Source organism: Rosa rugosa, chromosome 3 (assembly GCF_958449725.1).
Source record: "Rosa rugosa chromosome 3, drRosRugo1.1, whole genome shotgun sequence".
Classification (NCBI taxonomy): domain Eukaryota; kingdom Viridiplantae; phylum Streptophyta; class Magnoliopsida; order Rosales; family Rosaceae; genus Rosa; species Rosa rugosa.
The window spans coordinates 44079861-44097610 of record NC_084822.1 but is presented as its reverse complement, the minus strand read 5'-3'; the positions used below and the strand labels follow the sequence as shown (position 1 = coordinate 44097610).

Below are 17750 nucleotides of genomic sequence, written 5' to 3'. Positions count from 1 at the left end.
TATATATATATATATGTATGTATATGTATATGTATATGTAGATATATAAATATATGTATAATTTTATACATATGTGTGTGTATATATATAATGTATATGTGTGTGTGTGTGTGTGTGTGTGTATATATATATATATGTATGTATGTATGTATGTATGTATGTATATGTAGATATATGTATATATGTGTGTGTGTGAAAAAAGGAAGTGAGGGGTAAAATGGTAATTTTGGATCAAATTGTGTGAAATTTGAATGTTTGGGGAGTTATCTGTTAAAATTGGAATAACAGGGACTGAACTGTCGACACACCAAAAGTTAAAGGGGGAACCAGTAATTTCCCCAATATATATCTATATGTGTGTGTGTATATATTTATAAACACACACACACACATATCTACATATATATATATATATATATATATATATATATATATATATATATATATTATTTTACGGGCTTTTACGGGCCGGGCTTTAAGCCGTCAGGGTCGGCGGGCCTCCATCAGCCCACTTGATCCGCGGGCTTTTTGATGAGGCCTAATCAGAAATAAGCAATAGGGATAGTAAAGTCAATTAACAAAATAAAAAATAAAAACAGAAATTCAATTATATGTAGTGGAGACGTGGTGGGAGTTTCCACAATTTTTAACTACCTACACCACATACTCTGACAAAAAAAAAAAAAAAATTTCCTGCACACGCTGTGTGTAGGCCACTGCTAGTATATATATATCCTATCCAGAGCGAGGCCTCGCTCTGAAATTAAAATGCGAGGTTTGTGTTTATGGTCACTTTTCGGTCGCATATCCACATCTCGACCGTTCAGTTTTTAGGTATTAATGTATGGATCATCTCTGCAAAATTTCAGTCAAATTGATAGTCGTTAAGGTATCTAACTTGCTTAAACTAATGGATGAACTGAATCTGTCTAAACTGAACTGTACTAGCTTTAAGGCAATTATCAATGCTTTAACGACCATTAATTTGACTGAAATTTTGTAGAGATGATCTATACATTAGTACCTAAAAACTTAACGGTCGAGATGTGGATATGCGACCGAAAAGTGACCCTAAACACAAACCTTGCACTTTAATTTCAGAGCGAGGCCTCGCTCTGGATAGGATTCTAAATATATATATATATATATATATATATATATATAGGGCCCTTCCAATAAGGGATCCTTTTTTTTGATTTTTTATAGGGATAGGCATTAGACAAACTTTTTGATTATATTTCGGCATCTCAACCGTTTATTTTTTAGGTCCTAATGTGTAGATCACTTCTGCAAATTTTCAGCCAAATCTGTGATCGTTAAGGCATCTAAAACTGCAATTTACACGAACGGACCGAATCTGTCGAACCGGAACCGTTCGTATTTGTAATGGTAAATTGTAGTTTTGGATGCCTTAACGATCGTCAAATTGGCTGAAAATTTGCATAAGTGATCTATACATTAGGACCTAAAAACTGAATGGTTGAGATGTGAAAATATGATCGAAAAGGGATCCCTCACTAGAAGGGCCATGTATATATATATATATATATACAGGCGGGTTCTGAAGCTGACGTCGGCGCTGCAGCCCAGCTCAGGCGTCGACGGTGGCGCGAATAGGGCCGGAAGGAGGCCGGAAGCATCCCAGACGGCTTCTGGGCACCGTTCGAGGTCGGAGGAGGTCGGGGTTGTCAGTTTCTGGGCAGCCACCTCACCTGCAACTGCAGGTTCTGTGCAGCACCGGAAAACCCGTCGTCGGCCACTCCACTCAACCGCAGACCCCTCCGCACGACCCCTGGGCTCCCTCCGGCAAGCCGCGCCGCGCCGTCGTGGCCTGAGTTGGGCTGCAGCGCCGTCGTCCGCACTTTAGCGAAAGTGCGGACGTCCTCTTTGGAACGCGTCCGTATATATATATATATACGGAGCCGTTTGAGTGCGGACGTCGCTCCTCCGGCCTTGATCGAGCGTCGACGGCGCTGCGCGGCTTGCCGAATGGACGCCAGGGGTCTGCGAAGCCGGCCTGCGGTCGGGTGGAGTCGTCGGTGACCGTTCTGCAGCGCTGCACAGAACCTGCAGTTGTAGGTGAGGTGGCTGCCCAGAATCCGGCAACCCCGACCTCCTCTGACCTCAATCGCTGCCCAGAAGAGGTCTGGGACCCCTCCGGCCTCCCTCCGGCCAGCCCCGCGCCGCCGTTGCCACCTGAAATCGCCTGCTGCGTCGACATCCGCACTTTAGCGAAAGTGCGGACGTCCGCCTGTGATCTGGCCTGTATATATATATATATATATATATATATATATATATATATATAAATATATATATATATATATATATATAAATATATAAATTGGTAAGTGGACCTGAACTATGGACCGCTACGAATTTCAGTACAGCATGTTCCAAACATACGCTTGGTAAATCAGATTTCAAACCCGACCCAGTAACATACACGACGTCAATGACGTCATTACTCGTTAGTTGTAGTGCCATGTGTCATAATTTAAAGGGTAATTTGGTCTCTGCAAATTTTTTACTCTGAGCACCCAGTTCTCTCTCTTTTCCTACTGTGGGCACCCAGCACTGTCTCTTCTCTTTACTCTGGGCACAATCGCGTGCTCTCTCTCTCTCTCTCACGTGCTTGCACAATGCAGCACCACCACCCTTTCATCATCAGTTTCTCCAGCCCTAACAGAACTCAACCCACACCTTTAACCGCTCGACCTTCACAACCGACCTCGGACATGACCGCCGGTTGTTAGCTCCGCCGTGAATGTCAGGTCTGCCGGGGATATCATGACGCTGGCCGCCGGTGCTGCAACACCCAAATCAAATGCAAAACCCATATAAAAAATACAATCTTGCGCAAGATTCAACACAAACCCAAAACCTCAATTGAAAGAAAAAGAAAACTCCTTTCTTCAATCAAAAATACGAATCCCAACAAGAAACCCCATTATAACAAAATTGAACAATAACCCAGATCGGGAAGCCCCTTAATTGTTTGAAATCGACTGCAATTTCAATTCGGTTTACCTGAAGCTGTTCGACTGGAACATGGCCATGCTGCATTTCTTCAAGATCATCTTGCTGCTAAACCATTTTCTATTGCTTCATGGCTCTGGTAGCAGAAACTCATTTCATGGCTACGTTGATGATTGTGACTGTTAAAGTAAAACCTTCCCTTCTCATCAATCAATCTTCTTCAATCTTCTTCCTTCTTTCCCCATCCCAAAGCTCTATGTAAAACTATGTAAATCAGAAAAGATGCATGGATATATGTGGACACACAAAGCCATATGATCTTCTTTGAGAGGGAGGGAGGGAGGGAGAGAGAGAGTTTGAGTTTGGATGGTGATGAATAAATGAAGCCTGGGGATAGTAATGGAGTATAATGTATGAGACGAGGATCAGCTAGGGGCAGATACAGAGAGAGAGAGAGAGAGAGAGAGAGAGAGGAAACTAAAATTACTAAATTACCTGTTGACAAATGAAAAACCAATTCTACCATTCATTATGTGCGTAATGGCATGCGGACTGACAGAGTCATTAACATCGTGTACATATATTGGGTAGGACTTCATATTTGATGTACCAAAGTTTATGTTTTGGCACTACTACAAAAATTGAATCAGACGACGCCTCTCACACGACGCTTCATACTTTTCCGTCGTCTGATTAATTTTTATTTTTTTGGATGTCGGTTTTACAAAATCTGTCTTCTGATATGGACTTATGAATTAGTTCAGATGGCACTTAAGGACAAAACCGTTGTGTGATGCATAAAAAAATGAGCGGCAAGTTTCCCACCATGTAAGTGGTGCCAAACCCCATCTCAAACCCCAAATTCCCCCCCCCCCCCCCCAACATGTATTATTCATACAACGAAAAATAATAAAACTGTGGTCTGATCAATATGTTTGGCTGAAGAAGGGAGATTTCCCACCATCATTTTTCTCTAACTCCCCAAAGAGGGAAGTCAAATTGATTGGAGACAAATCCCAAAATTTAAAATGGCTGCATTCAGACCACATTTTTATGAAATTTTGTTGTATGAGTCTTTGTCCAAATTGATATAGCCGGACTTGAAGCCCTAACACTCGAGCAAAAAAATAACAAAAATACCCACAACTCCTCAATCTCTCGACAGCTCCTCACTCTCTCTCTCGACACAGACCCATAACCAAAACCCACAACAATCAGCGCCTCCTCTCTTCAACCATATCTCTCTGTTCTACACGGTGTCGAAATCGATCCATCAGATCTAAAACCTGGACCTCCCTACTCTCTCCTCTCTCCCTCTATCTTCTACCCCTAGTCCCCAAATTCATCATTTTGAAACCTTAGTCCTCTCTTCTCACTCCGACAACCAAACTTCTGCCTCATAAGATTGATGGTGAATTCATCCCATCACTCTCGCTTCAAAACAGACTAGAGAGAGCCCTAGATTTGAAACCCTCTCTTCTCCAATTCTTCGAGTCCTCTTTCTCTTACATAATCTAAGGCGTCCTCTATATATGAGCAGAAGAACCCGAAGCTTGAGCTCCTTCAACCCCATGAATGGGTCAAGAGGATCGAGTCGGTGCATAGCATAGATGACGAAGAACCCGATGGCAGCTGATTCTCTCCCGAAAGGTAAACGTCCCCAATTTAATTTCAATTGAAATTTCTAGGGTTTTTAGTTTGGAGGATTTTGTTTGGTGGTCGTCTTATTCTCTCTAATCACTAAGATAAATTTTCAAAAATTGTTGGAATTTCTTTGAGATTGTTAGGCGGAATGAATCTGGGAAAACCACCGATTTAACCCTTTTGTTTTCATTATTTGATTATGGCAGTCTGTTACTCTTCACACAAATCTCAGCGATATCAAGTGTGTGGACTTCTGTGACGAGGTCCCTAAAACCGCAGAGGTCAGTCTTCTCAACTCCGTATAGTTGCCCAGCTATATCAATAAATTGATATGGAAGGTTTGTGCTCTGCTGGTTTCTGCATTCACAAAGAGACTATAAAACTGAGGCAGTGCGAGAGATGTAAGGGAGACAATAAAGAGGAAGAAGTTGATTTTCCAGGTATTCATTTTAAAAATGTGCAGAGTGGATGTATAAGTTTGAAATTGTAGACCTTGAACTTCTTGTAGTTCAGTTCAGCTATTGCATTGGCTAGTTTTCCCTTTAAGGAAAACTATTTCCTTATGTACTCTGCAAATGTTGAGAATGTGGTATTGTGTCAGATGATTATCTATGATTCTAAATACAGAACTTGCTGATGGAAGTGATGAGGAAGGTGTTGAGGATGAGACTATGAAGCCAAAGCTTCAAGGAAAGAGGAAAAGAAGCGTCAAGAGCGGGAAGCACAGCGCCAAGTATATTTTTTTTTTTCTCTTTCTCTCTCTCTCCCTCTCTCTCTCTCATTCTTTCTTGTATATGTGCCATCAATGTCAATATGAAGATGTGATCATGAAATTGTGAACCACTTATGTAAAATCACTTGGAAGGAGAAAGTTGAATATATACCCTTAATTTATAGGAAGAAGATCGAAGCCAAGGCTCAGAAGGTGTTAATGCTCAAAGTCCGGCGGTAGCCGAACTTTCGTTTAACGCGGGTCCGATGGGCAGACCGCTACTCTGTAGACTCGGTGATCTTCGCTAGCTGTCAAATGAAGGACAGGGCGTCAGAGGGAGACCGCGTTGGGCGGTCTTCAGTTCTCTGATGCCTAAGTCAGTCGATGCATATAGACAGCATAACAATAAATGAGTATTAAATGCGTAATTAATGAGGAGAGAGGAGAGGACCTTTTATAGGTGAGGAGAAGGCTGATCTTCTCCTTGTTTTCGATGTGGGACTGATGTGCTTCAGTTCCCAGCGTCTGGAGCTTCTGATGTTATCTTGGCACGGCGCGTGGCGGCGCGTCGGCGGTGATCCGAGGCTCAGGCGGTAGCTCGCCTGGCTGTGTATCCGTAGGCTACTCCTTTGGCGGGAATCAGTACCTCTGGCGGTATCATGAGCGTAGCCCAATATAGCGAATTATGCTTGTAAATGTACATGTATGTACAAGTCCCCCAAGTCCCCAGTCAAGGAGGGCAATCTTGGTTGGGGAGTTGTTCAACGGTTTGAAGCGTTATCTTCCGCTAGACTTGCAACAGCATAATTAGCGTCAGTGCGTTGTCAACCATGGATTTACTGAGCAAACGCTTTATACCCTTTCGGGTGGGCCCCTGCTAGGCCCCCCAGGGAGTCCCTCACTCCCCGGCTAAGATGGACCTCCGGATGGTCGGTAAATTGTTTGTTGAGGGCGAGCTGCGCGGAGCAGAGGGTGTTGGGTAGCGAGCCCAAGGTCTCAATGTTGGCGATCACAGGTGGCGGTTGGCGCACCTTGAACTGCTCCATCTTGTCGTCACGGTACAAGGTCTCAATGGCCGTTTTTAGAGCGTTGCAGCTGTTGGTATTGTGACCGCTGTCCTCGTGGTACTTACACCACCTGCCGGTGTTCCTTTGTTTTCCCGTTTTTGGGTACCTTGCTGGGGGTGGCGATGGGATCTGATCCTTACACTGATTGTATATTTCCTCATACGAAGCTGTGAGGACTGTAAACACTGCATACCGCTGAGAAGATTCCGTTTATTTGTTGCGGTTATCCCCATAGGATGGGCGGTTGCCCTTGTTGTAGTGTTGGTCCTTCTGCCGCTTGTTCTGGTGGTGGCCCTGTTGCCACTCCCTCTTCTTGTCAGTTGGCGGCGCAGCAGGGGTCTTGTTAGCGGTCTCCTGATGACTGGAGGAGGGTTGTGTTGACTTTGTTGGTATTGCTGGTGGTGGTGGGGTTTCTCCATATGTGATGAATTCCGCCTGGGCGTGAATGACCGCCTCACTCATGACGTGGTCATATGCCGCATTTGGATGATTGTAGTTGAGGTGATAGAGGAATGGCCCCTTGAGGAGTCCCTGCTTGAAGGCCGCCGATGCCATTATTTTGTCTAGATCGCGGCACTGAGATGCTGCCGCCCGCCATCTTGTGACGAATGCCTTCAGTGATTCGTCTGCCCCTTGCTTGACGCTGAACAACTGACTTGTGTTGTAATGTCCGGCAGACAATAAGATGAACCGAGAAAGGAAGGCGTGTGATAGTGCATGGAATGAGTCAATGGATCCCGGCGGACACTCGAAGAACCAGTTCATTGCCTCACCGTCCAACGTTTCGCTGAACAAGTTGCACAGGGTGGCGTCGTCAAATCCCTTGTTATTGGTGACCTTCTTGAAGGTGTCCATATGGACGAAGGGGTCAGACATGCCGCTGTAATGTGACATCTTTGGGGTTTTTGCGTACGCTGGTCTGATAGCCTGCAGAATCGCAGCGGTGAAGGGCCCAGGTCTGGAAGCGAAAAACGGATTTTGAGTTGGCGCTGGGGCGCCCGACTCCGCCCGGATTAATCTCTGCTCCAATTGTTGCATCCTTTCCAGTATTTGGGCTGTTGCATTGTCGGAGGAACTTGCCTGGATATTCCGCTGGACCTGTCTGCGCCTTGGCGCAGGCGGATTGCCTTCAGTGCTCGCCCTAGCTTCCGAGCGGTTGGTGTGCGGCAGTGATTCCGCCTCCTGCTCCAACATTAGTTGAGGGATGGGCGGTGGTCCCATCCCCAATAGTTCAGGTGGGTCCAGCGGTACCTGCATCTATATGATTGGTCCTAGTACCAATGTGCCAGTGTTGGGCCGACTACGCCTGGTGCTGCGTGATTGCTCGCTCTGCGCTGGATTGGTGGTTATCTCCAGCGTACTCTTTAGTTCATCAAAACGTGACATCAGCGTAGCCACCTGTTTTTAGGCCTCGACCTTCTCTCTGCGCTCCTCTTCACGCTCTCTGTTTGCCTTGTGAAGGTCCGCCAGTGTCAGCTCGTACAGAGCGGTGAGATCCCGGACCAGTGGGCGGCTGCTGCTTGGATTTGCCTCACCGCCGGGGTTGGCTGGGGTGTTGAATAGTGCGCGGTTAACTCCTACCGCTGGGTTGGAGGGTTGGGGAATGGCGGATTGGTCCGCCTGCTCTTCAGCGTTTCCCCCGCTACCGTTAGTCATGGTGATTGTGGTGGGATGACCTTTTGTTCAAGGATTACCACAGACGGCGCCAATGTTAATGCTCAAAGTCCGGCGGTAGCCAAACTTTCGTTTAACACGGGTCCGATGGGCGGATCGCTACTCTGCAGACTCGGTGATCTTCGCTAGCTGTCAAATGAAGGACAGGGCGTCAGAGGGAGACCGCGTTGGGCGGTCTTCACTTCTCCGATGCCTAAGTCAGTCGATGCATATAGACAGCATAACAATAAATGAGTATTAAATGCGTAATTAATGAGGAGAGAGGAGAGGACCTTTTATAGGTGAGGAGAAGGCTGATCTTCTCATTGTTTTCGATGTGGGACTGATGTGCTTCAGTTCCCAGCGTCTGGAGCTTCTGATGCTATCTTGGCACGGCGCGTGGCGGCGCGTCGTAGGTGATCTGGGGGTGATCCGAGGCTCAGGCGGTAGCTCGCCTGGCTGTGTATCCGTAAGCTACTCCTTTGGCGGGAATCAGTACCTCTGGCGGTATCATGAGCGTAGCCCAATATAGCTAATTATGCTTGTAAATGTACATGTATGTACAGAAGGCTAGGGAGGAGGAAGCTGCTGCATTAGAGTTTGAGAAGGGGAAAGGAGAATTTTCCAAAGATGCTGAAGGTACTACAGAGAATGAAGTGCAAGATGGATATCAGGATTTGCTTTCTAATTTCGTAGGATACATAAAGGTCGGTTTCAGTACTGTATCTGTTAAACTTATTTGCAGTCATCTTTTTCTTTTTCTGCAGGTAGGGATATTTTCCTCCCTTTCAAGTCATCTTTTTCTGCAGGTGCTACTTTATTATGATTTGTGTACACAATATTGGTATGCTAGAACAGTTTCTAGTGTTTGTCTGCTAGACATGCAATTATTTTATGCCCTTTATTTTAATGGGATTAAGATCTACTACTTGCTTCCTGAATCCATCACTCTCTTATCTAGATGATCCTTTTTTTTTTTGGTTACATATCTAGATGATCCTTTGAATATCTAAGCACATATTTATTCATTGTAAGGAGTGAGAGCTGATGGGAATTCTGAGTTAAGTGATGAAACTGGCAAGCAACTTAGTGTAAAAAGTGTTGCTGCTGGTCTAAGGTAAATCGATCAACTAAAAGAAAGTGCTATTGTATTTCCATTTATGATATAAAATGATTTCTGCACATGCATTTAGATGCCCATTAATACATTAAGTGTTGAATTGGTTTATGGTTCTTCCACGGACTTGGATTGCATGTGGTTATTTGGCCCCACACTATGCACACTACTAGTTGACTGGATATCTCTAATCAAATGGTTATAAAGCCATACAACTAGAATGATCTTTATGTTCATTCCTTTGCCGTCAAGGCTTGCAATAAGATATGTGTGGCATTTCATTTAGGCTTTCATATAGTCAGACTTTTGCTGAGGCAGTTTTGGTGTCCCTAAATATATAGAATTCTACAAACATTTTCAAACATCTCTGAAGCTCACTTCTTTTCTCATGCTGGCCAGGGTGTTTTTTTAGTAGTTGTGTCATGCATTGTTCTTGATAATACTGGCAAATAACCTTTATGTTCTTTAATTCTTCTTTTGGTCTGGAATTAGCTTCTCTAATTCAATTCACTTAAATGTCTACATTTTGAAGTCATCACCCAAGCATAATTTGCCTTTAGTTAGGAAATGATGGTACTGTTAAACTTTCATGTATAATTGTGTCATTATCAAACTTTTGGTTGAGTATTAAACTCTCGCATTTTCATATATTAGTCATTTGTGAGAAACTGATAGTTTGACATGTAATCTTAAGTCATTTGTGTTTCTTGGCCTCTTATATATATGCTATTGCCTGTAAGTTTGATCGTTCTTTATTTGATTTCAATTACCATTTATAGTTTACAAGTCATCAAATTTTAATGTAGGATTTACCAACATGTAGGTTTTATGGAATAATTGTTATCATTCTTTCTTGTTTTCCCTTAATTAGCTACCAGCATATATAGCACTACTTGTTGTTATCGATCAAGAACTTAATTGATAATGTGCTGAACAAGTCTTTTGATAATATCTTAAAATGTTTGCCTTTGTCCTGGCATATGCTTGCATCTGCTTGTTTTCTAAAACATGTTTTAGTTTCATGTACTACTTGAGTGTTCATTTGTTCTCTCTCACAACTCCCCACTGCAAGTCAATCTCTCTTCATTTCTGAATTTAGAAGCACAATTCTCAATTTCTTTTTGGTTTCTCACCCGTAACTTTTGATTCTTTGGTGTATTTTGTGTTTTCTTTTTCAGGTACTCTTCGTCTCTCTCAAATCCACATTCATTTCATTCTGATACAGGTAATTCTCATCTCTCTTACTCTCATTGGAGTTGTGTATTTGCATTATAGATTTCTGATTTAACTCGGAAATGTGTCTTTGTTAGGGTTTGATTACTATATATATATATATATATGTTTATGACTCTTGTTACTGAGTCTTCGCGAAATGTGTTACTGTGTTACGTTGTATTGCTCTTTGCTAGAATTTGGAATAGGTTAGAGTAGGTTTATGATTCGTAAATGCGACATGTGCTGTTTATGTTATATGGCTATAGCTAGTTGCTCAGTTGCTAGAGTTTGAAATTGGGTATAGTTAGTTATATTACATGTACTAGATATGGAAATCATCTATTGAACATTGTGCAATTCTTAGCCTAGATATGGAAATCACCAGCAACTCTTTCCATATCTGTTGAACATATACGTACACAGTAACTACTAGTTTGTGAGTGCTTAATTCTGTCGGCCGTATTCTTGGGGCATATGCTGCTTCTTCAATGCAATTTTCACTATATAATTTTGTAGGGTTATTAGTGTTTTTGTCCACTTTGCTTAGTTGAAACTAGATCTCCTGATCACTGAACACTGGTCAGATGCTTACTGATGTTGAAACACTATGCCAGAAAAGCAATCAGACGACAGAGGATATCTGTCGTCTGATTAAAAAAATTTCTGTTGTCTAGTACGGTGCCGTCTCTTGGGGCATCAGACGACAGATTTCCTCTGTCGTCTTATTTATCAGACGACAGAAATTTGTTAGGTCTTCTGTTGTCTGATGAAATCGAGACATGAGGCTAGTGAATTCAAACGACATATAAATGTGGTGTGATCTGAAAACAAATAACAGTTCCTTGTAATTTCTATGATCTAATGCTTATTCCAAAGACAGAAAAATGTGGTTTGAATGCTCCAAAGTAGAAGATATGAAATCTTATTTGTTGTCTGAATGGACTTATAATAACATTTTAGTGTTGTTTTATTCACATTCCAATAACAGTTAACTGTCATTAGCATTCAGTTTAGATTACATTTATCTATCGTCTTTAGTAGTCTACAATAACATTTATATGTTGTTTGAGTGCACAAGTAACAACATATTTTTTCTTGTTTCTGTTGTTCTTAGATATGTCCAACAACATATTTGGATTTCACTTTGTTGTTGCTTTTTATTTTAGATGACAATTTTCTGTTGTTTGAGTACACAAGTAACAACATATTTTTTCTTGTTTCTGTTGTTCTTCGATATGTCCAACAACATATTTGAATTTTATTTCGTTGTTGCTTTTTATTTCAGATGACAATTTTCTGTTGTTTGAATGCACAAGTAACAACATATTTTTCCTTGTTTCTGTTGTTCTTAGATATGTCCAACAACATATTTGGATTTCATTTTGTTGTTGCTTTCTATTTCAGATGACAATTTTCTGTTGTTTGAATGCACAAGTAACAACATATTTTTCCTTGTTTCTGTTGTTCTTAGATATGTCCAACAACATATTTGGATTTCATTTTGTTGTTGCTTTCTAATTCAGATGACATATTTGTATTCTCATTGTGCCACAATTATGTAAATCTGGAAACTACCCAATGCATTCATCAAATATGGAATCCATTCATAAAAATACCAATATTTGATTAATCTGTTACTGCAGCTATACATACATCTATAATGGAGCTAAACTTATATAGTAAACATAAGTTCAATAACCTAAATATAGCAGTTGGCATGATCAACAAATGGAACCCAAAAAACATTGATATCTCATATTATTGATCATGTTTGGTGAAGGCAAATTTATGTGGTGCATCAGTCTCTTCAACAGTTGGTTTCGACACCGTTTTTTCGCCTCTTTTCATTTGCAGTGCCTTCATCCTTAGTGTTATTGCTTTAGCTTTGGCTGTGTTGTTAGACTGGGGAGTCATGTCTTGAAAGAAACAGATCTGATCAATAGTCAGCAATATGTATATCACACAATTAAGTAAAGGAACCAAATGTCAAAAACTTAACAGCCACATCAACTCACCAAGTAAACAAATATTAGAACAATTCTAGCATTAACGCAATGTTCAGTTCTAGCAAAAATTTCACAGAAAAAAAAAAAACCAAAAAACTACATGTTCATTTTGTCACCTGGGGTCAGGTCAAGGCAGAATAGAGAGGGGTTTTTTTCCAAGGCGTTGACGTCAATTGGGGTTCATATCCATGCATTGTGTCACTTTAACTAGTTTTCAAAATTACAGAAATGGGGAGTTAACTAAATCTTTCAGAGCTGGTACAGGGACAGACCACGTGACCATATATCACCTTATATGTTTGTCATTTGTATAGAAGATCTGTCTCACCTAATTACTTCTGCAGAGGAGAGTAGTCAATAGAAGCTAGACCAATGACCCTTACAAAAGACAGAACAATCAGAAAATTAAAGTTAAAAGGCATACAATCCACTCCAACCACTACAGAAGATCAATGCAAGGCAAAAGCTTGCATCCAAGATGAATAAACTTGATACAAGGCATATAAACAATGACAACATTCAAATTCAGCTTATAGACATTTCACCAAGCAAGAACCACACATTAGATACACATTCCAAGAAATTGTGATACCTTATAAAAGTTCATAGATTGACTCATTAGTCCCAAAAATCATGTACATTCACATCTCTAACCAAACTGATCAAAACTCGATCAATAAAATTCGGGTTTGCGAAAAAGCTAAAAAGAGCTAGAGGTCATGTACCTGCTCTTCTGCTTGTTGTTGAGTAGTAGTGTCATCAATGTCACCAACACCATCACCATCAACAAAATTCGTAAACTCCCTCTGCTAAACCGATATTCTTACTCTCAAATAGAACTGAAGTACATGTATTCCAAATATTTAAATCAGCATATTAATGGAAACTAGCATATGTGAGCCAAACTACAGGAAAGCTAGAATATTAAATAATAAGGTCTATGTGAGAGATGCAAGCCAACAATGTCACAGAATTGTTGAATCTAATACAAGGGCATGAGCAAATGGGGAAAAAATCTCATTTCATGAATCATGTCAGGGCATGGTTTTTTTTCTAAACGAGGAAAGGGAGCCTGTGTAATTATTCTCACAAGGTGTTGGTTGCAGCTTGCCCATGACTACTGTCAAGTTCAATTGATACTATTTAAAGTAGAAAACAACAAAAAATAACTATATTAACTCTAGACTGCCCCATAACGCACAAGAATTTAAGAACATGGAAAGAAAAAAAAAATACATTGGAAATATAAAACTATCGAGTATGTCGGTCGCAAAGTTCTCCCTCATAGTATATATCAAAAACAAAGTTATTCTGCCTCATTGGATTCCTTACACAAATTGATTAGCAGCTTATTTCCATGTATGATTCATACAACCAGATGGAGCAGAAAAGCTTAAGATGATAGAACTCATATAATTAGGCCACAAATTCCACAAAAGCAAACCCACAGAAAATTGAAAACAGATTAAAATGCTCTTAAATTACTGCATCATTAACATGATTTCTGTTTCTAGTTGCAGGGAAGGCCATTTCAAAATATTTTGGGTTGATTTTTCAAAACACAAAACATTTGTTGCACTCATTAACTAAGAAAATGTTCAACAGCCCATCAAAAACCGAGTGGAGTAAGAATTCAGCACCCACAAAAGTAGCACCACTTAAGAAAACTTTAAGTTAGATAACAAGGTAATCCATGACCTAGATAAATCCAGTATATGCTATTTTCTTGTACTGTTAAACCCTGCTAAGTTTAATACTCACCTCTGACTGGTTTTGCATAGAAGCAAGCAAGTCTCTTACTGAAGGATCATTTGGGTCAACCCCTGGAAGCTGTAGAAACATTAAAAATAATATGTTATTGAAGGCTAGAGTTATGCAGAATTTTTTTTATGGGAATGAGGGAAAAAATGGAGGATGCAACAGATATACCGAGGCAAGGATAGAAGACACAAAAGACTGATCAGCCAATAATTTACTCATATCTTTATCGCTAGCAGAATCTTTTTCACCTTCCTGCACAGACATTTGAAGAGCTGCAAAAACCAAATATCAAAAAGGAGACCGACTGCATACTAAAGAAACAGTAACTGATATGGGTAATTTAAAATAATTGACTAGGGAGAATTCTAACTAAATCTGCAAACAAATGGAATCATCCATAACATGTGGCTCACAGGCAAATGGTAAGGCATGATTCACCGTGAGTAACCACCTGGACATGCTCACCGATGGCCACGGCTTTGAAGCTTCAACAATAGACTTAATCTTAATCCCACTCCCACCTTCTCCATCTCCAGTGAAGATAGGTGTACTGCAAGAAGAGAATAGAAATTTTTAATTCAAGCAAAGAAATTCCCAGGTCATTAAATCCCCATGAATACTAGTCTCACATATTAGGCTCTGAACTTCAAATATGACATAACCCCCTAGGTTAACAATCTTGTTTTTAGTTTATGCAAATCCCAACTTTTGAACCAATTTAGCCATTACGAAGAGGTGATGCAGCACTCACATGAGAGTTAGGATTGGAACAATCGAAGACATGATTGTTATTCTAAGGAGTATCACATTTACAGTTCAAGATGTTAGACCAGACAACTTAAAATCCGGCACTATTATCCCAATCACTTATTCAGGCATCAAAACAGAAAATGAGGAAACACATGAACACTGACCTTATGAGTACATCAGAAAGAGCACTTGGACCAGCCGAAACATGAACAATGTGGCTGGTGTCATTATTGTTCACAGCAGCAAGAAGTGCTTCTAGCTTCTCTGATTTTTCTTCATCTTCTTCACCAAAATTAATGATATCAAGGGCTACACTGTTCTTCTTTAACTTTCTTCCAATCATCTCCAAAGTCTTCTTTTCATGTTTAACAGCACTAACAGCAACACATAAGTCAAAATGGGTAAGTATACAAGAACTGGCAAAAAATAATGTGAAATCACAAGCATAACTTGGTATAACTAACCTTCCAGCAAAGACTATAATCCTTTGTTGCTGCTTCTTATTCTGGCGATGTTTGAGGGCCAATTGAGCCACCTGAATGCCAGCAGCCAGGTTCATATCACCACCTATTTGTAAAGAGGAAGGGTAAAATACCTCTCCACCATCATCAAGAACAAAAAACTCGCCATGTTCAAAGGGAGACATGGTACCAACAGCTGTATTCAACTAGAAACCTGCAGATTATTGGCAAATAGAGTAAGGAATAAATAACTGAAAATTTCAAATATTAATACTAGATCATATCAACCAATTTGTATGGACTACCTTGATTTGCAGAGCCTAGCTAACTGCCACCAATGCTCTTCTACAACAGTGGGATCAACTGATAATCCACAATCTTATAAAAAAAAATGATTATCAACAATGAAGCTATTGGAAAAGTTGAGGATATGTACTTGAGATCTCAATATATAGGTCTTTAGATTGAGGATAGTTCAATACTTCCAAATGTTTTTTAAAATTCCAGAGGAACCAAGAAAATGGGCTATTAAAATAAAATACAATCACGACATACAAAACCTATTATTACCAACTCTCCCCCTCTCTTACATTCTCTGCCAATGATAAAACCCAACCCATATAGATTGAGACACAAATTGAAGACGAAGAGCAAAAATTAATCCAAGCATAAAACCAATTACCCACAAATCCGTTGCACCGGAGGAGCTGATGTTGCCAAGAGTCCTCAGATGTGGGTAAAACAGAGGTTGTCCAATTCTGAGCCAGCGGGTAATCAGAGGAACACAGCTTTCTTCACCTCTCTTGAAGCGAAAAAATATAATCAGAGTTGTAGATGCTAACTAACAACACCACTTTTTTCGCTCTCTCTCTCTCTCTCGATCTCCACCTCTCTCCACCTCTCTGTAGAGTGTTTCAAATAGACATGCTTACGAGTTTGTGGAATGAAAACCAAACAAGCATAAATTAAACCATATACTAAACATGAATCTAAGGCAAGAGATTAGCCCCAGATTCAGCTAATAGAGCAACGATATGAAACCCCAAAATGTAGAAAGAGGGAGAATATGTAGTACCTGAGAGAGTGCAGAAGTGAAATTAGTATACAAAACCTGCAATTTCAGGAGAAATTGAACTTTTCAAATCGGAACCCATCCCTCTTCTTTGTTTCTCACCCTTGTTGTATATGCAGAGCTGATGTGCCTTCCAATTTCAAATCCGAACCCATCTTCTTTGTTTCTCACTCTCCAAAACGAAGTTCTATCCATCAAATATAGCTTAGATAGAGCGGAGAATCTAGAGAAGAAAGAAATACCAGATTTGTGATGGATTATATTGATATGATGAGATCTAGCTTATAATTGATCTTACCCAGAGACAGGATGCATGTATTTGTGACTTTGGTACTCTGAATACCCAAACACCACACTAGCTTCTCATAGATATGAAACGGAAGAGAAGTAGGTTGAGAGCGGAAGAGAGGCCGACCCAAAGAGAAATTTACAAGGGAATTTTATCAAACCCCAAATCAATTTTCAGAAAAATCATATATCGAACATTGAAGTTGAACCCAATCGAAACCGTAAACTAAATGAAGCAAAATGCTTACCAATAACCCAATCGAAAACAAAATAGTGAAGCTTCCTCTCTCTTGAGTGGTTGCTGGACAGCTCCATTAAGACCCAAATGCAAACAACAAGGATTTTTTAGGGTTGAAGGCGAGACTAAGAAGGGTGGCTTAGGTTTTGGTAAGGATTCTCATATTTGAGAGATGGTCGAGTTTTAGGTTTATATCAACCTCTCAAATCGGCCGAGTTTTCTTACTGGAGCTTCGAGTTTTTGGTTGCTAAGAGATTGATTGGATGGGGTTTTAGACAGAGCTAATGTTTGGGAAATACACGAAGTGTTTCGCGTGTATTCTGTAGTTATTCCAAAAAAGACTTAAGGAAAAGTCATCTCATTCAGACAACACAATTTCTTAACAATGTTGTCTGAATATCACCCTCATTGACTTCTCAGCTAGGGTTTGAGACTTTTGAGAGGGAAATGACTTGAGGTAGTTGGAGGGAATTCCAAAATTTCTGCTAGGGTTAGATATGAAATATTTCCATCTTTTCAGACGACACATAAATGTCGTCTGAATCTGACAATATCTTCAAAATGAAACAAGCATGGTTTCTCATTGTATTCAGACAACACATTTAATTTATGTGTCGTCTGAGTTTAGTCTGAAACACTCAGACGACAGAAAATGACAATTCTGTCGTCTGAACTCTGTTGTCTGATAGCTTTTTTGGCATAGTGAAATTAAAACTAGAGCCCTTAATTATATACTTGAGACTCTGTCCATCATTAATTCTCATTTTTCTCCTTTTGTTCTCTCCTG

At 40.4% G+C, this 17750-nt stretch overlaps 1 protein-coding gene across 1 annotated transcript; it reads right to left on the bottom strand.

Annotated features, from left to right (window-relative positions):
- Window positions 1–14062: 14062 nt before the first annotated feature.
- On the bottom strand, window positions 14063–15562 carry LOC133736040 (26S proteasome non-ATPase regulatory subunit 4 homolog). The gene is made up of 5 exons (XM_062163476.1): window positions 15369–15562; window positions 15069–15278; window positions 14568–14704; window positions 14323–14426; window positions 14063–14223 (listed from the first exon to the last, which is right to left on the bottom strand). The coding sequence occupies exons 1-5, from the start codon at window positions 15548–15550 to the stop codon at window positions 14128–14130; spliced, it is 729 nt and encodes a 242-aa protein (XP_062019460.1). The 5' UTR covers window positions 15551–15562; the 3' UTR covers window positions 14063–14127.
- Window positions 15563–17750: the final 2188 nt, after the last annotated feature.

What these genes read in the sequence shown, in the direction of transcription:
- LOC133736040 (XM_062163476.1), bottom strand. Translation starts at nt 15,550, where the DNA reads ATGTCTCCCTTTGAACATGGCGAGTTTTTTGTTCTTGATGATGGTGGA. An exon ending in CTTTCTGATGTACTCATAAG is followed by an intron (nt 14,705 to 15,068) that starts GTCAGTGTTCAT and finishes CTCTTCTTGCAG; the next exon opens with TACACCTATCTTCACTGGAG. An exon ending in TGTCTTCTATCCTTGCCTCG is followed by an intron (nt 14,224 to 14,322) that starts GTATATCTGTTG and finishes ATGTTTCTACAG; the next exon opens with CTTCCAGGGGTTGACCCAAA.